This window comes from Martes martes (genome assembly GCF_963455335.1).
Source record: "Martes martes genome assembly, chromosome: 13".
Classification (NCBI taxonomy): domain Eukaryota; kingdom Metazoa; phylum Chordata; class Mammalia; order Carnivora; family Mustelidae; genus Martes; species Martes martes.
In genome coordinates this window covers 55,957,475-55,979,387 of record NC_137901.1, presented here as the reverse complement: position 1 = coordinate 55,979,387, position 21,913 = coordinate 55,957,475, and the positions used below count along the sequence as shown (strand labels likewise).

At 40.3% G+C, this 21,913-nt stretch overlaps 1 protein-coding gene across 1 annotated transcript in view; it reads left to right on the top strand.

The window, feature by feature from the left end:
* LAMA1 (laminin subunit alpha 1) overlaps nucleotides 1-21,913 on the top strand; it is a gene marked incomplete at its 5' end in the record, with an annotated part of 156,939 nt that overhangs the window by 18,582 nt on the left and 116,444 nt on the right. Inside the window, 2 exons of the mRNA XM_080821508.1 lie at nucleotides 11,120-11,290; nucleotides 11,484-11,596. Coding sequence (XP_080677634.1) covers nucleotides 11,120-11,290; nucleotides 11,484-11,596 — 284 coding nt within the window. The remainder of the gene's footprint in view (nucleotides 1-11,119; nucleotides 11,291-11,483; nucleotides 11,597-21,913) is intronic.

Here is a 21,913-nt window from a genome sequence, read left to right as displayed (position 1 = left end):
GTGGCTTCTCTTGTTTTTCAAGATTACTTTTTGGGAAAGTACACTTCTTCACCCTTTTCCCCAAGAGGATAGACCGGGGCCATCTTGGGCTTTCCGTAGGAAATCGGTTGCTGCGGTGGAAGTCTAGGACAACCAGCTAAGAGAGACCGAGTTCCTGTGACAGAGGGAGAACTGAGGGTCTGTAATAGGATAGAAGCCAAAAGAAGGTGGGATTTAAGGAAAAGAGAAAGGTCAGTTTTGATAGAAGCTCTTGCAAGGTCCAGTAAACTGAACATGAATTGCAGGTTGGATTGGGCAATATGGAAGTTGATGCCCTTGAAAAGGGCATTTTGAGCAAGTTAAAGGAAAAGTTGAAGTTGAGTGAAGAAGAGTGGATGTGAGGCAAGGAACGGGAAAGACAGTGAAGGAAATTCTCATATACATCCTCGACGTCGTAACAGCTTTTTGAAAAAAAAAATAGAGGAACGATTGCATTAAATGTATACATCCATTGAAAGAGGTAGCGTGAATTCAGAAACAAACAATGGTACTGAAACTGAGAAAACACAGTGTTATCAATCCCAGTGAGAATGTCACGGAGATCATTTGAGTCTGTGTCCTTCTGATTGGAGTGTTTACTCTCATGGTTAAATGTATTTGTCTACGGTTGGTCTCCAAGGTGGGCGATATCACAAATGATTTCTTTGTTTGGAAGATGTTCATGGAGGAATGTACAGGAGTAAGAGGAGCTGTGATCTGGTGGGTCTGGCCACTTTGGGGTGTAAACGCATACTGGTGTTCGGTTACAGGTGGTGACTTGAATGCCGAATGATTTGATCAGAGGGACGTGGGCACTAGGGAGGACAGTCCTGGACTAAAGCTACTACTAGGTACATGAAGAACTAATGCAAAATGAAAATAGCGGGCCCTCTGTTTAAATTATGGAAACTTTGAGGATGGTTTCAACAAAGCATTAAACCAACGGTCAGGCCACTGGTTTTGTACCCTTGAAGCAACCGCAGGCACATCCCTCAATAGGGATGCCGAAGTTTTAAAGCAGAAGCAAGGAAAATCTATATAATAAAGCACAGGCAGAAGAAAGAGGAAAAAATAACTAAGACCTTGAAGGGTTTGCAGAAATTTTGATGGTTTTTGGAAGTATTTGGCTGGTTAGAGAAATGTTGAATTATTTGACGTTTTCAGGTATTTAAACAAATGATATAAACATTGTACACATTATACATGACATAAGCAAAATATAATATGACTGCAGTTTATTTCAACAGGCTGTCAGTATTCCACTTAAAAGCCATATTTGCTTTTTGACTTTCCTTCAAGTTCGTTCACTCCTGTAAGGATCTGGAAGGAGGGTGGAAGGGTAGTGCCTTTCCAGGGCAGTGGGAATGATGGGAAATTTTCAAAATACGTGTGTGTGCGTTGAGGAGCTTTGGTATTTTGTCTAAATGCAATAATGTTTTCAACAGATAAGGTATTTAAATTGTCTCCCCTGGCAACAAAAAAGAAAAATACTTCCTGATGAATGAATCATAGTTTTTGTCTCCGCAACTAAACTTTTGTGCTGAATCAAAACCCACGGTGTCACGGAATGTAAGCCTTAAAGGAGCCTTTGTGGGAGGAGTAGGCAGAGCCTGACAAGGTGCTGTTTTCTGCTGACAGTGTTTGTGGCTAGCTGGTTCATCCCCTTTATTCCTCTTACAGTGAAAACCTCTGTCTTTGTCAAGGGCACCTTAAGTCCATTGCTATGGAAATGGAACTCAGCAAAACCCTGTGAAGGTCTTTCACTCACCACCCCCTCTGGTTTTTCTGAGATTAAACTTCTCTTCATCTTCCCATGTGAGACAAAAAAAAAAAAAAAAAAAAAAAAAAAAAAGTCAGCCCTGTTAAATGTCAAACTCCTGGGAGTTTGGATTTGACTTTGCCTTCACTGATTACCTATGATCTTTCTTTCTTTCTCTTTCCTTCTCCCCACTCCTTCCCTCCCCCCACCCCCCACTGTGCTGGAAAGGGCCTTTGAATCTCTAGAATATCTTACAGCTTTTCTTTTACTAACACCCATCAATGATTAAATTGGTTTAGTCCAACCAAAAACCCAAGTGTTTGCTTTTGAGGTAGGAGGAGTGGTGGGCCAGAGCCTTTCTCTCCCTGGTGCCCTGCTTCAGTCTTGAGCTGAAAGGGCTCCAAGCCTAGAGAGGACCCCAACTTGTCTTCATTTAAAAGCGTTCCCTAGTGTTAGATATTTGAGAAATAAAGTAACTCACTGGCAACTTACGAAAATTCTCATTGGAAACACAAGCCCTGTTTAACACTAAGCAAGTAAGCCTTTTGCATATTTCAACATGAGCCTTGATCGTGTATTATTTGAACATTCTGAGGATGATGGTATTTGAGATACAAAACAAGTTCACTTACGAGTGATTAAAATGATTTTTAGTTTATAACAAATGACTTGAGATAGAGTTGGTTTAAATGGTGCGTTCCTGTAAGGATAGCACGTTTGCAGGTTTCTCCCTGCAAGGGCACAGAAGAGGAAGGAACTGTTGCTGCAAAGAGCTGCTGTCCGTTGTTGGTCAGTCAGACGTAAAAGCGGGAAAACAGTTTCCTTTATGTTTATTTTTCATGTATACCTAATTCATAATATATAGGTATATGTTTTCTAGAAAAAAAATTGGAGGTAAGATGCATTTTGCCACAACTTGTAAGCAGCCTCCTGAACAGATTTTAGGGATTAGGGATGTGCCACTGTAACTACTTCCAACCTAACCCCTCCTCAGTCTTTCCCCGTCTTTCACCTACGCCCACAGTCCCCCACATTTATGATCGTGTCCCCGAAGATCAGCCCTGCTGAGAGCTCCGGAGATCAGCCCGTATGTAAGAAATCACAGGATAACTCTATGAGGGTGATTTTCTTCCCTTGGAGGGAGGAGATAAAGATGTCATGGAAGTTTCCTTTAGGCTCCTCAAGGCATCTCACCTTTTGGCCCAAGCAACCTGGGTGACATTAAGGGCTCCTTTTCACTCAGTGCCTCTGAGCTGCACCGCTGCCCCCGCCCCCACCAGCCAGATCACTTGAGACTTTACATAAGCAGGACATGAATACTTGACCTGGCCGGGGCCCCTCTCACACACCTTCACAACCCACCTGGATCAAGAGGTCAAGGGCCTTCTGGCTGCCTTTGTCCAGGGATGGACTAGATTCCCGGAAGCGGAGGTGGGGGGAAGGGAGACCAACAGTTCCCCATGCTGTCAGCTCCTGAGTCTCAAATCTTTAGTCTAAACAATTTCCCTTCCTGGGTTCTTGAACTTTTGGTACCAAGGGGCCCCTTTGACAAAGCTCACAGACCCATTCTTGGTATGTTTTTAAGTGAATAAAAAATATGTTAAAAGAAAACTGAATATATTAAAAGGTAGCGCTGCCCTTGCGTGGCTAACTCTTCATTTTTGGTGTGACTGTTCAAATGTCACCTCCTCCAGGATGTCTTCCCTTGTCACCTCATAGGACAATGAGAGAAGATTGCCATTTACAAACGGGCACCCAACTTACAGGGATTTATAAGCACACAGCGTTGCAAAGGCGACATCAGAAAGAACAGTCGGAGAAGAAGAGAGGGAAGAGGCAGGGCAGGAGGGAAGGGGGTCAGGTGTGACCAAAGTGAACAGTCCTGGTCAGCCTTCCGCTCAGTGAGTCCTTGCCCCGGAGGGTCTGACTTTCCTCCAGTCCTTCTTCCTGATGCACATCACTCTGGGCTGAGGGTGTCTCTTCTACTGAAAGGTAGATACTTTCTAGACTCTTAAATGGCCTTTAAATCAAATGTGGTTCTTCATCTAAAATTTAATCAGAGAAACAGAGACTCAAATACATGAAATATAACCATGTAAATCTAATTATATTTGAGGAAATTGATATTAGTGGCATCCACTTATAATATGAAAATAATAATAACAACTAATTACTGAGCTCTTAATACATTATATTAAGGCTTTTACCCATAATCTCATTTAATGCTCACAAAAGTGCCTAGGCACTGTTCTTCTTGGGGCGTAAATGAGACTGAGAAGTAAAGCCACTCAACCTTGGCCACACAGCTGGCAACTGGTAGACTTGTAATTCACATCTATGGCTGTATGACTCATGTTCTTACCCAGCCCCGACTTTCATAAGCAGTGGTAACTGTAGTAGACTTGACATGCTAACAGAATTCATAGAAAACACTTGATTAGAATGTTTATTTCCATTTTAAACCTGGACATGTACAGATTTGACATAATATGCTCTATAGTTTTTAAAGATTTATTTATTTATTTTTAGAGAGAGGGAGAGAGCACACAGTGTGGGGGGAGGGGCGCAGGGAGAGGTAGAGAATCCTCAAGCAGATTTCCTGCTGAACGTGAAGCCCCACATAGGGCTCGATCCCAGGACTCTGAGATAAAATGACCTGAGCTGAAATCAAGAGTTGGGGGTTTAACCAACTGAGCCACCTAGACGTCCCATCCTTTATTTATTTATTTATTTATTTATCTATCTATTTATTTTTAGAGCAAGAGAGCAGGGGGAGGGGCAGAGAGAATCTTAAGCAAGCTCCATGCCCAGCTGGGAGCCTGAAACAGGGCTCAATCCCATGACCCAAAGACCATGCATGACCTAAGCCCAAATCAAGAGTCAGATGCTTAACTGCCCCATTAAATATGCTATATTAAGTAGAACTTACTGTTTTGGAAGAATTCCACATGATGTAGATTTATACACTGGGGGATAGGCAAGAGTCAAGGAAATGCTATTGCTATAGGCATGGATGAGAAGCAAAGCCAGCCTCTGAGGGTTCTCTGGCTTGTGATGAATGTTGTATGCAACATCCTTTGTTTCTCTCCTACTCCTCTCGGGAACCAGAAGCTCTGACGAGTGACTCCCGAAGAAACAAAAGGAAGAAGGAAAGAGGAAAGAAGAGAAAAGAAGGCAGGCAGGTGGGTTGGTGGGAGGGAGAGAGGGAGGGAAGTTAGGAAGGAAGAAATACAGAATGAGGGAGGGAAGGAAGGAAGTCACTTTATATTTCTATTTGGTTCTCTCATCCAAAAAGATAAAAGAGTTAACAAATTACTTTTCTTTGTCTTTTTGTACATTGAATGGGTATGAGTTTTTCTTACTTCATTTTCCAAATATTGGGAGAGAGAATGGTAAACAAATTTACCTAATAGTCTATTAAGGTAAAATTTCAGAATCACAGTAATTTAGAAAAAAGGGCTCTTAAAAATACTCCTTTAATAGTTGAAGAAGTAGAGGCTCTGAGAGGGTGGTTTGAATGAAGACACATAGTCAGTGTGGAACCAGGAGAAGAGTCTAGATTTAGGTTCTTGGTTCTGTGCACTCGGTAGTAATCCAGGAGCGATGGGACATTCCTTCATTCATTTATCTATTCCCCCATTCAGGCTTTATTGGGCGTTCGCATGCTAACTCCGGGCAAGTAGGATATGGTTCTGCCCCCGAAGTAGTTCACAGACTGATCAGAGTTGTCTTTAGTTTTCAGAGAAGGATACTGAGGGGAGAACCGTGACCATGGGAGGGGCAGGGAGCTGGTATAAATGGGAAGAGCAGGTGGGAATGCTGAGGAAGGGCAGGACGAAAGAAAAACATTTATATTAGCCTGGGATTCAGGAAAGACCAGGGCTTAGCTTGAAGGGTGAGTAGGGCATGAAAGGTTACATGAAATGTGCAAAGGCAAGGAAATTGAAACTGATCTGAAGACCAACAAGCCCAGCCCTGCAAGGATTTTATTTTATTTTATTATTTATTTATTTATTTATTTTAAAAAATATTTTATTTATTTATTTGACAGACAGAGATCACAAGTAGGCAGAGAGGCAGGCAGAGAGAGAGAGAGGAGGAAGTAGGCTCCCCGTGGAGCAGAGAGCCCGATGCGGGACTCGAGTCCAGGACCTCGATATCATGACCTGAGCCGAAGGCAGAGGCTTAACCCACTGAGCCACCCAGGCGCCCCCCTGGAAGGATTTTAGACCCATCTTTGCCTGAGTATACACTGTCCTGTCTGCCTGGGTTATCCCTAATTTACGTGTCTTTTTCCAGACTCTCTCCCCGAATATATTTTAAAATATCGCTGCATTTTAAATACTATGCTTACTAGAATCTGTGAGTAGATGCTTCTCTTTCCCTTCGGACTGTGAGAGCCCTGGGGTTAGGAGCAGCCCAGCTCATTCATCCTGGCGTCTCAGGGAGGGGCGTGGCACAGTGCTCTGCACGGGAGAGATTCTCACTAAAAGTTTATTGAACTTAAACATTCTCATCTGCTTTTTCGGACGCATGTGGCTACGTTACTGAGTAGGAGTTCATGTTATGTTCCTAAAATTCAAGTCATTAGAATATTTTAATGCTACTAACTTAGAATATTAAGTTATTAGAATACCTTGATGTTGTTCTCCTGGAATAGTGTCAAATGCTTCCAGGGTTTTTCCAGGGTTTTTGTAGTTGTTAGAGGTGTTATTTTTCTTGTTCACCCAGGGGACTACCATGCTTCGAAGAGAGTGCTGGCAAACAGGGTAGTTTATTTCGAACACTAGCCTTCTCTAATGCATGTACAGATGTTTAGTTGGGTAAACGGGATTAAGGGTGTGAGAAGTGGGTAAATGGAGGACAACATGGATTTGAATGCTTTTTAAAAAAATCACAGACTTCTTCATTCAGAAATTTACATTCTAATTTTTCTACATTTTCTCCATGACTGAATGAGTGGCTTTGATTGTTTTTCAAAATAAAACCTCCCGACAGCAGAAGCCACTTTGATTATTCAGCCCTATAAAATAGTCATCATTTTTAATTCTATTCTGGGGAGTAAAGTGATCTGCAAGTGTAGCCATAGATCCCTTAGCTAAGAATTGCAAATCATTTTCTTTTCAGAATATCACATTGATTCTGAGTATGGATTAGTATAACTTTATATACTAACACTTTGTAGAACTCAAAAATATTTTTCCCCCCAAAATAGAATAAAAAAAAAACAACCCGCATGAGCAAACCTCACACTTCTCTTACATACAAATGCATTGAGGCCCTCAACCACTGCCCCTAAATCATTTGGAAATATTGAGGAAAAAGTTGTTACAATTGGCTTTAGGACTAGTCTACATTTTAGAAACTCCAGTTTTAAGGCAAAAAAATATTTTCTCCTGAGGGGGGTAAAAAAATCTAGAAACCTCTAGAAATGAATTCTTGAACAATCGGGAAGTCTCTCAGATGAAAACTTTGGTGATTATGTATAGTAACATTGTTGGCTGCCAGCTCTGTGGTAGTATTTTTTTTTTTTACCTCATATTAATAAGGGAATTTCCAGTAGATTTGCGTGGTCTTGAAATGCATTTAGGAAGGCTGTGAAGAAAGGGGATTAAAAAAAAAAAACTACTGGTGAATGAGAAGGAATTTATTTCATGCTCAGTGGAGTTTGGCCTCATGAAGTTTTTAGCTACTGGCTAAATACAAGCCTAGAGAAATGATTCCACTGTGGGTCCTGAGTGAGGGAAAAACACAGATTAGTGTAACAGTGGGCACTAACTACAGTAAATAATACCTCTCAACAAAGAAATGTATAGTCTGATTTACTAAGCACACGGCCAGGCGGTGGGAAAACTGTGCCACACATGTATCCTGAGGGAGCCCTCATTTGCCTTTGATTTTTATGGATAAAATCAAACGTTTGTTCTTGCTGGGTTCTTGATCCCGACGCCCTTTCCTACCCTTTGATTTCCTATTCCTCCTCTAACTTGAAGCTCCGATAGTTTCCCTTTATTGAAATATTTCAGTGGTCTTTAAAATGATTCAGCAACCTGAAGGGCTTAAAAAAAAAAAAGATTATTTTTAACACATGCTTTTTCTGGTGTGCATTTCTACCTTTCTTTCATCTTCTAGCAGATATGGTCCATATGCAACAGGGAACTATGATTATTCTATAACTGTGAAGTGAAAATAAATGTATTATGTAAGGAAGAATGTTTAGTGAATCTTTTTTTTTTCCCCCAAACTCTGGCTTATCTGAGAAGAAAGATTCAGTTTTAGTGAAAGACAACCAGGATATTTTTATGACATTAGCTATTTAAAGGTTTTTCTACTCAGCCATGTTAATGAAGGAATTTATTTTTCTTTTTATTAGAAATATATTTAGGATAGCAGCAAGGTAAGGAAATGTAGAAGTTCTTTAAAGCCTACTTAGTACAAAGACCTACCTGGTGCTGATTACTATGATTAAGATATTGTTTGACCAAATTATGTTACGTTTATGTTCATGAGTTTTGAGCTTTTTTTTCTCAGTGACTCAGGGCAGAGACTTCTGAGAACAGAGAGCAGGCGCCCTCACCACTCCTGGTTGCCCCAGTAACTCAAGGCCATTGAGGTTCTCCTGAGTGGGCGGGACCTCTGGGCAGGAAATGGGGAGTTCCCTTGATGGGGAGAACCTGGAGGAGGAGAGTAAAGAAGCAGTGGGAACACTTGTTAGGTTACCATGTAAAGTAGTTGTTGAAAGAGAAAGCCATTGCTAAGTCAATTCCCATGACCTTGGTTTCTTTTTCTTGCTTGACTAATCTGTGCAAAGGGAATGGATAGAGTTGGTTGTACTACAAATCTAATACATGTCCTATAGAGCCAGAAAAAAATCTCTTTAATTATGTGGGTAAAACACCAACATTCAAAACCATATTGTATTTTAAATGATTGGCTCATAAGATACCTTTGAACCAGCTAGAATAGCGTGGTCCTAAAGGATGGAGAAAATTAGTATTTTACCTCAGTACCAAACAGAATAAATATCAGCTCCTCCTGCCATCTAAGTACCACTCCCAAGAATTATGGGTCACTTTAGAAACTAGATTGGCATAGAAAAAATAAGTGTCTAACTACTGGTTGATAAAAATAATCCTTTAGGGAGCTATATAATTATATATAATGATTCATCTGTTTCTTCATAAAGTCTTTTTAATAAAGAATTCCCTTTAAAGGAATATGATAAAAATAACCAACTTTAAGTTCAAAGTGAAAATATATATTATATATTAAATATTGGATCTGGTGTAAGTGTGTGCTGTGTTTTACAGTTAGGAATAATACTCCAAAACACAAATATTTGGTAACTATTTTCTTTTGAGAGGCTAAGGGTCATTCTCCTAGGATAGAACACTATGAATAGGTAGTTCTCTTTTAAGCCCTTGGAAGAGTACCTAAAATGTTGTTTTTTAAATTAGTATGTAGTAAGTTTTTTTAAATGTAGTAACTTTTATAAAAATAACAATTTTTATTTTATAACTTCAATTATTAAAATATTTTTAATAGAACAGATCATTGAAAACATTAAGGAGTAGCTAAAAAATAAAAATTGAAGACCTGGGGGCACCTGGGTGGCTCAGTGGGTTAAAGTCTCTGCCTTCAGCTCTGATCATGATCCCAGGGTCCTGGGATGGAGCCCTGCATCCAGCTCTCTGCTCAGCAGGGAGCCTGCTTCCCCCTCTCTTCTCTGCCTACTTGCGATCTCTGTAGGTCAAATAAATAAATAAAACCTTTAAAAAAACATTGAAGACATGAATTCCTTCTATATTACTAAGATTACATTGTGCTTTTTCAGATTTCATTGGAAAAGAAATACTGCAGAGATATATTGGCTCTGTGTTCTTTATAAAGAAAAGATTATCTTCTGTGATCTTGGAAGATCAAATTTGAGTCAATTAAAGAAACCCCACTTAGCCAAGACACCCTCCTTCAATGCTCTGTCTCAGTCCACAATGTCCATTTAGGTAGAATGCCTATCCAGTTTCATGTACACCATTGTTTCTAGATCTTTATGGAATCTTTACAGCTATTATCTTCTTTTACCAAGATAAAGCCAAAGTTCTAAAGAACCTAAAGGAGTTATGCTTCTTACAGTCATCCAAAAATTGTTTTCTGAATAGTTTGGACCAGGTCACTCAAGACAAAAAAGAATGTACAAAGGCAAAGATTAAAAGTGAATTGAAAAGAAATTTTGAAACCCAAATAATTGTGTTCTAAAGTTTTATTCACTAGCAAAAGCAGGCAGTAAAGACAGACAAGAGGGAGAAAAAAAAAATCCTAGATAATTATAGGAAGGACCTTCCAAGTTCTAGCAGAAGCAACTGTAACAAAATGAGCCAAGAATAGATGCCCTTCTTTTAAGTGAAAGGTGTCAGAATTTCATTGGCAGATTCAGGCATTGGATCATTCGAAACTTGTCTTAAAAACTATCTTCCCAGCATTTTTTTTTTATTTTAAAGATTTTTCTTTCTTTATTTGAGAGACAGAGAGAGAGAGAGAAAGCATGCACACAAGCAGGGGCGGAGGGGCAGGGGAGAGCGTTAGGGAGAAGCAGACTCCCAGCTGAGCAAGGAGCCTGATGTGGGGCTTGATCCCAGGACCCTGGGATCATGACCTGAGCCAAAGGCAGAAGGTTAACCCACTGAGCCACCCTGGCGCCCCCCTCCAACATTTTATTATGAAGATTTTCAGTTAGAAAAGTGGAAAGAATTGTATAGTAAACAACTCTCCTCCCACCAAGACCCTACAATGAACATTTCATTCTTCCTGTACCACCTATGCATCCATCCATATTCCATCTGTATCCATCAACCGGGCTTATTTTTGGATGCATTTCAAAGTGAGTTTAGACATCAGTACAATTTGCTCCTAAACTTTTAAGCATTTATGTCGATATTTGCTTATAATTCTTTTTTGTTTTCAAAGTAAAATGCACATACAGTGAAATACTCAAATCTGCCCAAATTGTAGATTTGTGACTTCTATGATTTTTCATAACAGCATATGTCTGTGTAATCCAAACCTTCATCGAGATATAGAATGTAACATTAACTCCAAAAAATCCCCTCGTCTTCCCTCACAGGCAATCCCCACCCCCTGCAACTCTTGTTCTGAGTGTCTTCTCGTGGATGTGTTTTGCTTGTCCTAGAGTTTTATAGAAATGAAACTACCCATATATGCTGCTCTGTGTAAGGCTCCCTTCACTCGGTGCATAGACTTAAAAATCTTTTTGCTTCACCTGCAAAGTGTGAGATTCTTTTGATTTCAAGTAGCTGAGCTGATCTTGTGAATCCTGACTTTCAGGGCTGTTTCCTGCCATTCTCAATCTTGCCAGCAACGCGCACATCAGCACCAATGCGACCTGTGGTGAGCAAGGGCCCGAGATGTCCTGCAAGCTTGTGGAGCACGTGCCAGGTCGTCCCGTGCGCAACGCCCAGTGCCAGATCTGTGATGCCAACAGCGCCAACCCCAAAGGCAAGTGTTGCTCCTATTCAGAAGGACGCTTGAGAATTGGTGCTTCTTAAAATGAGGACTGAAGGCTTCTCTTAGGAGTCATGAACATTGTGTTCACCTTCCCCACTTTTCATTGCCACTAGCCTTGCAGTTGGGAAGTCAAAAACTTGAAACCAAGAGCTGAGAGGAACTCACGTATGTTTTCTTTTCACAGAACGCCATCCAATATCCAACGCAATCGATGGGACCAATAACTGGTGGCAAAGTCCCAGTATTCAAAACGGGAGAGAATATCACTGGGTCACAATCACTCTGGACCTAAGACAGGTAGGTCTGGTGGAACCATTGAAGAATGTCTCCGGGTTGCTGAGTTGTACTCTTCTGATGACCTTCAGGAAAGTCTGGCTTGCTGCTGAACAGGTTTCCATTCTGGTCAGATTGTTTTTCCTTCAGGTGAATTCATGTGAGGTACAGAAGTAGTCTGCGGTATCGTTTCTTGTCACATTTATCATTCCCAGGCATCTGTAGGGAGATGAGTGACATTGTTTGCCTGGGGTCTGATGTTGTGGGAAGCTGGGTCAGTGGAGCATACTCTGCTGTTCAGGATTTTCTGTCAGGCTGTGTGTCACATGTCACATGTCCTCAGACACCCTGGGTGTGGGGGACCACATACGCTGTTCCTTTTGAGGTTCCTGTCTTGCTGTTATCACTGTACAAAGTGATAACAGAAAGGTTGTATGTAGGTAATAAGGCTAGGAAACAAAGGGATAACATTAAGCCTGTTGGCCATGTGTCTGCCCTGTCATGGTGTCTGTGAGGCTGAGAGAGAGCTGGGGTGGTCCAGTACTTCTGCGAGCAAGCCTTCAGTACGAGCTGGCAAAGGCAAGGTATAATTGGCTCCGGCCACACCTGTATCCTCTTGCTTTGCTTCCAGACTACATAGAAGAATGGAGAGAAATATGATGTGGGTCCCCGTGGTCCCAGTATTTCTGGGAAAGGGAAGGAAAAAGAAAGAAATCTGAGTGGGTAGAATGAAAAGAGAGCTGGCAGGCATTTGGGAGCTATTATCAACATTTCTCATTTGAGTTCTTCAGAAAAGCCGTCACATGATGGTCGTATTTATTTCCATTCAATTACTCTTGCATTGGAACTCATCAGTATCATGCTAAACATAAGCTGAAAGAGAAAAATATTGAAATATGCCTTGTAGGATTGAAATAGGAATTGTGGAAATTTAATGGCGAATAATTAAAATTCTTCGAAGAAATGGTAGTTTTTAAAATGTGCAGGATTCTAAGTAGAAGACAAAGTGATACTCTGTATATTCACATACAATGAACTTCTGATTTCTAATAAGAACTGTAAACCAAGTAGCAAAATGTGAAGCTCGGGAAATTTTTTTTCCCCCACATTCAGGTTCATAGTATTTATTTAAGTAAAATAACACTTTCAACTGTTTTCAGCCATATGTCTTGAAGTAATAGATAATGTTTTCATATTTTTAAATCTCCCTAAAGAAAAAGAGAAAAGAGCCCCCCTTTTGACCTGGCCTTTGTTTTTCTTTCAATGGCGAGAATGTGTCTGCAGGAGATTTTGGTTTTCCCATCTCCTTTTCTATTTATTTTCTCTTTTTAAGGGAATAAATAGAATAATTTTCACCATCAGGAGTGTGATATGAGTTTAGAGCCAAAATACCCAGCTGGGTATTTTCCATGTAGATTTCAGATTCGTGTTAGGCTATCACTTATCTTGCAGTATGTCACATTTGACTTCACTCTGAAGGGAGGGAGCTCTTTCCCCTTAGGTTGTGTAGAGCCAACTTGAGGAATTCCAGGGACATGTTAGTTTTAGGTCTCGAAGGCATATTTCAAAGATAAGCATGTGGGGCGCCTAGGTGGCTCAATGGGTTAATGCTTCTGCCTTCGGCTCAGGTCGTGATCCTGGGGTCCTGGGATCGAGCCCCGTGTCGGGTTCTCTGCTCAGCGGGGAGCCTGCTTCCCTTCCTCTCTCTCTGCTGGCCTCTCTGTCTGTTAAATAAGTAAATAAAATCTTTAAAAAAAATCTTTAAAAAAAAATCTTTAAAATCTTTAAAAAAAAATCTTTAAAAAAAAAAAAGATAAGTATGTATGCATAGTTAAAGACCTTTAGGTAATTTCTAGCATTTTTAGATATGCTTCGAAATGAAGATTACATAAAACTAATTGATACTCTGAAATGTCTTTACTTTTTATATGGTGTACAATTTTTGTCATGCTTTCAATTTTTAAAAAAGTGCATTGTGCTTATATCTGAGCAAATCTTTCAGATTTGTTTATTTATTGAGCCTTTCTATTATGGTCATTTTTTAATAGGTAGAAAGCATATCTCAGTGGGCATGCATATACCCACCAAGATTCAGAGATTGTTAAGCATTTTGCAATGTTGGTTTCATCTTCCCAGTTTCCAGGTGAATGGCAGTCATTGTGGTATTGTACCAATACAGTATTTTTTGTATCTTCAAAATATAGAGATTTGTCCTGAAGAGGCATCATGCCATTAGCAGCCCCAACAAAATTAACAGCAATTTCCTAACAACTGCTTCACCACCTATATCGAATTTTCCCAATTTATCCATCAATGTCTTCTGTAGCTTTTTTTTTTTCTTTTTCAAACCAGGATCCATAAAAACCTGATCGTTAGATTTCTTAAATCTCTTCTAATCTGAATTGCTCTCTACTTTTTTTTTTTAAGATATTTAAAATAGAGTAGGCCAATCGTCTTATAGAATATTCCACGATCTAGATTTGCTGGATTGTTTCATTGTGGTCTTGTTAACGTGTTCTTTTATGCCCTCGATTTCCTATAAACTAAACTCAGCTCTAAAGATTTCATTAAATTCCAGTTAAATAATTTTGGCCGGAACACATAATGTGTGATCCTGGCTACTTCCTTTGCTCCCAAAGCTGGCTGTCCCACTAGTAAGGAGGCTAATCCATTAAGTATTAAAGGTATACTTTATATCTGATATTGGTGGTATCTCCCTTATAAAGTTGTCTCGCCTTTCCCCCCTCCATTTCCTCTTTGTCTCCTGGGTCTTATCGAGACTCAGATCTAGAGTGTGGCTACACCTTCCGATGACTTTTTACCCTTGTCAGAATATGTGTGTTTTCCTGTCAAGCCAGCCATTATCCGACTACCCGTTAATTCTAGATAACACACTCCACGAAGGCAGGGACCTGCAGCTGTATTCTTCATCTTCCTCCTCTTCTTCTCTTTCACTTTCCTTGCCTGTTAACATTCCCTGGGGCTTGCCTTGCTCACTCTTGCACACCCAGGCCTCCAGCAGAGTTGAGACTCTGACTAAATAATTACACTGCACATCCACCCTTTGTTCTCGAACATTCCCCTCCGCTTTTTTGTTCACAGCTTGATGAAAAAGATGATAGTCAATGAACAAGCCTTTTGACTGCTTTGTTTCACTTCTGTAAAAATGTAAATTCTGTAGTACAGATTTCTAAAATTAAAATCATAAAATTGTAGACAGATCTTAATATCGTTGGGAGTCGTAACATCATATTGTAGATGTGTTCGTGTAACTTAATAGGTCAGCTCCTGAGCTTTTAGGACCAAATTATCAGCTTCATTCTGTGTTGGCAGATGCTAAAGACTTCGATCCCATTCTTGATTCTCTAGTTGATGACCCTGCTGAAATTCTGGCATTTGTAGCCTCCAAGTTTTGTGTTTGGTTACATGAAAGATAAATTAAAGAAATGAGAAAAAGTGGTGTTATCAGAAAGTCCACAAATGTCATCTGGTTTGCAGAAAGACTTAACTACACAGTGTTTGCTTTAGTAACACATTACCAGAGGACCGATTAGATTTATTTTTTACTTCTTTAAAATAATGCCTGCTATTCATTCTGGCATTGACTCACAAAATTTTGAATTTACGCTGTTAGATATTTAGCAGTATCTTCCTTTAAAAAACAATGCATGAAAGTTAAATGAGTGTGGGTTTTTTTTTTTTTTAAAGATTTCATCCATTCATCTGACAGACAGAAATCACAAGTAGAGTGTGGTATTTTGTTTTAAGAAAAATAAAACTTAAGGGGCGCCTGGGTGGCTCAGTGGGGTAAACCTCTGCCTTCAGCTCGGGTCATGATCTCAGGGTCCTGGGATAGAGCCCCGCATCGGGCTGTCTCCTCGGCGGGGAGCCTGCTTCTCTCTCTCTCTCTGCCTGCCTCTCTGCCTACTTGTGATCTCTCTGTCAAATAAATAAATAAAAATCTTAAAAAAAAAAAAAAGAAAAAGAAAACTTAAGAGTCATCCTAACACATGTAATGCTAACACATTATCGGGGTGATCTACAAAATGAACTACTGCTCACTGCCAAGTGAGTTAGGAGCTCATTCATCGGCAGCACTCCCCCCCCCCAGAACTGAATCGGGGTCTTTTGTGAAAACTTAACATTTTAAAGAAATCATTCTGGGGGAGGGATAGCAGGCACATTTGATGGATTTTTTTTTAAGATTTTATTTATTTACTTGACAGAGAGATCACAAGTAGACAGAGAGGCAGCCAGAGAGAGAGGAGGAAGCAGGCTCCCCGTGGAGCAGAGAGCCTGATGTGGGGCTCAATCCCAGGACCCCAGGATCATGACCTGAGCCAAAGGCAGAGGGTTAACCCACTGAGCCACCCAGGCACCCCAATGGATCTTGACTCTAATGATTGTCACCATTCTCTTAGGCCTTGCCAATTGTGTGAAAATGTACTCCTTCTAAAAGAATTTCTCCATAGAAGAATCTGAGGATTTCCAGTTTGAGGAACAGGACTTTCAGAGTTAACACAACTGGCAGAACATTTAATTGTTAGGGAAATTGGGAAATTGAAAGCACAGGGAGCTCCCACTTCACCCCCATGAACATGTCTATTACTAGAAGAAACCCGGCTTATAACGAGGGTTGGCGAGGGTGTGGAGAAACGAAATCACTGTACCTTGCTGTGTTCCTATACTATGAACATATATAGGAATCTCTCTCTAGACACATACATACATAAGTGCATAAGTACTTATGGGGACTTAAAATGGTACAGGCGCTGTGGAGGACAGCATGGTGGTTCCTGCAGAAGTTAAACCTAGAATTTCCACACGATCTGGCAATTCTGCTTCTAGACGTACATCCCCAAAGGAACCGGGAGCAGGAATTCAAGATCTCCGCACACTCCTGTTCAGAGCAGCATTACTCACAGTAGCCAAAAGATGGAAGCAACCTGTGTCTGCAATAGTAAATGGATAAATGGAGATGGTACATAAGTAGAAGGGAAGATAGTCCTGCCTTCAAAAGAAAGCAATTCTGGCCCCTGCAGCAACACGGGTGAACCTTGCAAACATGCTAAGCGAAATAGAGCAAACACAAGAGGACAAACACTGTGTGACGGTACTTACGTGTCGTACCTAGAATAGACCTGGCTAAAGAGACAGAAAGTCGAATGCCAGGAGGGAACGAGCAGCCTGTGCTTACTGGGTGCAGAGCTTCAGCTGGGAAGAGGAAAAAGTTCTCGAGGTGGATGGCGGTGATGCTCACACAACAGTGTGAATGGACCTGATGCCACTGAACTGCACACTTAGAATGACAAAAATCGTCCTCTTTGATGTTTAGGTACATTTCACCCCAATTTTTAAAAGTTGGCTACTGTGACTTACATGCTGTTTTCTATCAGCCTAGGTCCATCTACTCAGGAAACCAGAAGCCACACCAGTTATTTAGAGGGATGGATCTAGCACAAGGAACAGGTTAAATGGTGTTCGAGGATGGGGAGGAGAGTACCAAGGGAACTCAGGGTTGCTTATGGCTGGGGGAAACAAATGGACGCGTTGGGTTATTCATACCCCGAGGCTTGGAGGAGGCTGCCCCATCTCCCTGCCTCCCTCCTCCGGCTTTCCAGCCTCCTGCTAGTGCTTCCACTCAGAGCCCCACAAAGCAGGGTACAGAAAGGTAGATTTGCAGTTGCTCCCCAAGGGACAAATCCTGTCTTCTCAGTAAGTGATCCCTTTGTTAGTGTGACCATATAAACACAGAGGCCTGCCCTTGAAATCCTGGATGAGAATTGTGTTATAACCGTCATTGTTCAGTCCTGAATATGCTTATAGTAAGTTTTTAGATCCACTTTGGAATGAAGATGCAAAATTTAGAATTTTCAAGGTGAAATCATGGACTGCCTTCTGATAACATCGACAGACCGGATGGGTCCTTAGATCTCGGTCGAGAGACTGTCCTCAGTGCTGTGGCTTTAAGAAGGACAATGGTGGAGGAAAAGGGGAGGCAGTTCTATTTATTTATGTGCATATTTATTGTTACTTTTTGATTGTGTGGCATGGTGGAGACCTGGAAAATGTAGTTGGGAGATATGCTTTCATAATTTATAAAGTAGAAGGCCATAGCATTAAGAATGAAGGATTGTTTTAGTCAAGTACCTGACAAATTCCACACTAAATAAATGTGAACTCAGTTTCCGTCTGTCATATTTATAGTTCACAAATGACTTTGAAGTCCCAAAGATCTTTACATATCACTGAGGGAAATGTTAACCAAGACCTTGATATAATCTAATTGGAGTTAGCTAGTAGGATTAGGTTAAGGGATGCAATTAAGTAGATGTTGAAAAATAAATTCATAAGTCAATAATTCTATTTTTTTTCTGGCTAGGAAAGTAATATGAGCTCGTGGTAGAAAAATTAGAAGGGTCAGGCAAAGGTAAAGAGGTAGCAAAACTTGTTATTGTGGTGTTATATCATCAAATCCTCATATACTGTGAGTTTGGTCCTATTATTATCTCCTTTTGACAAATGACAAAACTGAGACTCAGGGAGTTCAGGTAACTCACTCAAGGGTAGGACTCCCTGAGGTTCAAGAGCCTGGGCTCTGTCTGCATCACTGGGCAATCCCAAAATAAACATTTTGACGTATATGGTAGTGTCCTGTTATTTTATTTAACTTTGTAGCATGAGGATTTCCAAAACTCATTATTATATATGAGTTCTAAAACTCATTATTATATATATTTTTTAAAGCTACAATAATCTTCTTCTACATGGCTTACCCGTCACTTGCATAGGAATTCCCAAGCCTGACATCTTAGTTGTTTTCTGTTATGGGTAATAAATTAAGCTTTCAATAAAAAGGGATTAATATCATATGTATGCCTATGAAGTAATGCAGTGAAAGTATTTCAGTTTAAAGGTTCATATTGCAAGTTAGTGGTTAGTTTTATTTTGATTTTCCCATTAAAAGAACATTTATCACTTGTATATGTGTAGAAATCTATACATACACTTCATATCTGAACATGAATATCTAATGTATATGTATAGGACTTATATAGTTGACCTTTGGACAACATGGGGCTTAGAGATGCTGATCACCTATGCAGTTGAAAATTTGTGTAGAATTTTTGACCCCCAAAACCCAACTACCAACCTGCTATTTACTGGAAGCCTTATTGATAACATAATCAATGAGCACATATTTTTGTATGTATTATATCCTGTATTCTTACAACCAAATAAGCTAGGAGAAAAAGAAAATGTTATTAAGAAAATCTTAAGGAAGAGAAAACGCATTTATAGCATGTACCGTATCACCAAAAAATCCGTGTATAAGTAGACCCGTGCAGGTCAAACCCATGTTACTCAACGGTCAACTCTAGGTAGTATATAGATTATATATTGTATGTATATATAATGTATCTATATTTTATATAATGTATATATAATGTATGCATGTAATATATAGAATTTCATATTATAGAATTTAGAAGAATATAGAATTTAGTAAGATAGTGTTATAGAATTATGTATAGTAGGTATAGAATCTATAGCATATCACATCTATGAATGTGAATATACAATCTCTATATTATGTGTTCATATACTATGAATATATATAGGAATCTCTATATATACAAATATATACATAAGTACATAAGTATAGGTTTTAGACTACACAGCATTTTTTTCCTCATCCATATGATTTAATCTGCTCTCCCCAGCAATCCTGGAATACAGATGGCCCCCTTTTAAGAGGTAATCACACTGCAGGATAGGTCAGTTGAGTGGCTTGCCCAGGGTCAAGTGTGTGGCTCTGTGTGCTGAAGCTGGGATTGGAAACCCGGACTTCTGGTTCCTTCCACACAGTGCTATGCTGTCTCACCTCTCTTGATCTGGGTCTTGAATTGCTGTTTTCCTCTGCATTATGGGGAGACTGGTCAGATCTCTTATAATTTCCTCCTGATTTGGGATAGTTCATGTTCTTCCTAATCTCTCCCCCTGTCCTGTTTGCTCAGGTTGTTGCTCGGCGGCTCCTTTCCCTGTGGTGACTGGTAGATGTGGGTACTAACTGCTGTGTGCTTTTTGGCTAAGGAGCAGGAAAATGAATCCATGTTTTGTATTAAAATGTTGAAACCTGGGCAGAAAGTTTCGCTGGGGGTGGTCAGATTTGTGAGTAAAACTTGGTATCGTTTCTTTAGAAGATAAAATGTATTTCGTAAAAACGGAAATGTTTCCTATGGCCCTGAAAATAAAGCTGCTTTTTGAAGCAGTGCTTTATTTTCTGTGTTGGTTTAATTGGGAAGTAGCATTTTGTTGTGGGAACATAATCACAGAAGGGCCTTTGTTTTATACAAACCTTGAGACAATAGCTGCTTGTTTGCTGGGTTTTCTAAAACCTCATTAATTTGGATCTCTGTTGTTTTTTCCCTAAAATTTCTAAAAAATGGACCAGAACTAGATTGAGGTTTTTTAATTGTGTCATCCAAATAGAAAGTGTTTGCTAAGCACATTGACAGGGTAGTAAGAAAAGAACAGGCAGATTTCACAATCTTAAGGCAGAACATCTTGAAAGATTCTTAGAACAAGAATTGCATGCAAATTGGAGCTTCTCATTACAAGTGAGTGTTGGTTGTTCATTAGAAGAGGTCAGGCAGAGACCCTTCTTGGAAGCTGTGATAGGAATTACTATTACCATTTCCTTATATGTATTCAAAGTGATTCGCTCCGTTTCAATTTTTGGTTACTTTATACTGGTCTCAAACCATTTCAGATATTAAGTTTTTCTTGAATTTGTTTGGCAAAAAGAACAGATTGGAAGAAATCTTAAGCTCTTCGTTGCGATTTGGAAGTCAGCCACAGTAAATTCTTGTCCTTCAGACTTTCTTATCTTTCTCGTCCTGTTCTCCGCAAAGCTGTTATTCTCATAGATATGTCTTTCTTTTGTTTTCACACTTTTATCTCATTCTATTGTTTCATACACAACTTCTCCAGTTATCTGTGGCACAACTATTGTGTAAGAATTCACAGCCAACCTCTATGACTTAAAACAACAGCATTCATTCAGTATCTACCCTGGTTTCAATGGGCCAAAATTTCAGGAAGGGCTTGATTGAGTGGGTGTAGGCCTAAGGTTTCAGTCCATGGTCAGGCCATGGTGGGGATTGAGGTGGGACAGCTATGAAAGGGAGTCTGGGCAGCTAGGGAGGGTGCTGGGTAGCTGGACTGGGGGTGTTGAGGCAGCTGGGGAGGGGGGTTTGGGCAGCTGGAGAGGGGTTACTGAGGTAGCTGGGAAGAGGGTGCTGGGACAGCCCAGGGCTGGCCAGTCTCTCCTTTCATGTGGTCTCAAGACTTCTCTGGGAGGTCCCTTCACCTGGCTGGTGTGGGCTTCCTCATAGAGTGGCAGCCTGGAGGCAGAGTGCCTATATGGCAGTTCAGAGCTCCAGCAGAGGGGTTCCAGAGAAAGTCGCAGAAGTTGTGTCCCCACATAGATCTGGCCTCCAGAGTCATGCAGCTTCACTTCTCTATGCTCTATGGGCCACCCGGTCACTGAGGTCAACAGTAGAGGAAGTAAAGGAAATGGGAAGCAATGGCGGCCTCTCAGTGGGGGAGGGGTGAACAACTGGACACCTGCTGTAAAACCACCACTTCCTCATCCTTCTGAACATGGCTGCCTCTGAGGGGCTTCTCCTGTCACCCTCCCACAGCTTATCCTTAGGTGCCTCACCTTTATCTTTAGGAATCCTAAAGAGCTAGGGGATCCAATGGGGATACAAATATTATACCTTAAGCTGTCCAGTGCTTCATGACTGGTGAGCTGAATAAATTCAAATAACTGAGGCCAGGCTTCAAGAACTATGTGGAGTTTCAGTTTCTTGACAAGATTTACTTCTAAGCTTTCAATGATAAAGCTTACTATCAATAGTTTACCAGTCAAGCATAAATATTTTTCCAGTTAGCCCAGTTTTGTTTTCCATCCCCTCCTCCCCTTTCTCTGTCTTGAATGGCAGAGTACTGGCCTTACGATGACAGTATACGTCTTACTCAACAGGGCCCCTTAGATGGGGCCTTGGGAAGGATTCAGGGAAATCAGCAAAGATAGTCTCAAGACCCTATCAAAATATACTTTGCTTGTCCCCAACTGTTTTGGCTTCAAAATAAAGTGGGTTTGTATATATATGGAAAGAAAGGGAGGTCTGTTCTGAAATCATTATTTCTTCCTGTTATACTGAAGGTAAAAAAAGATAAGTTTTAATTCCTGAAGAAATATTTCTTTGAAAAATACAGTTGCAGTTGGAATCCATTATAAACTTTTTTTTTTTTTTTTTGGCCTTTTGCTTA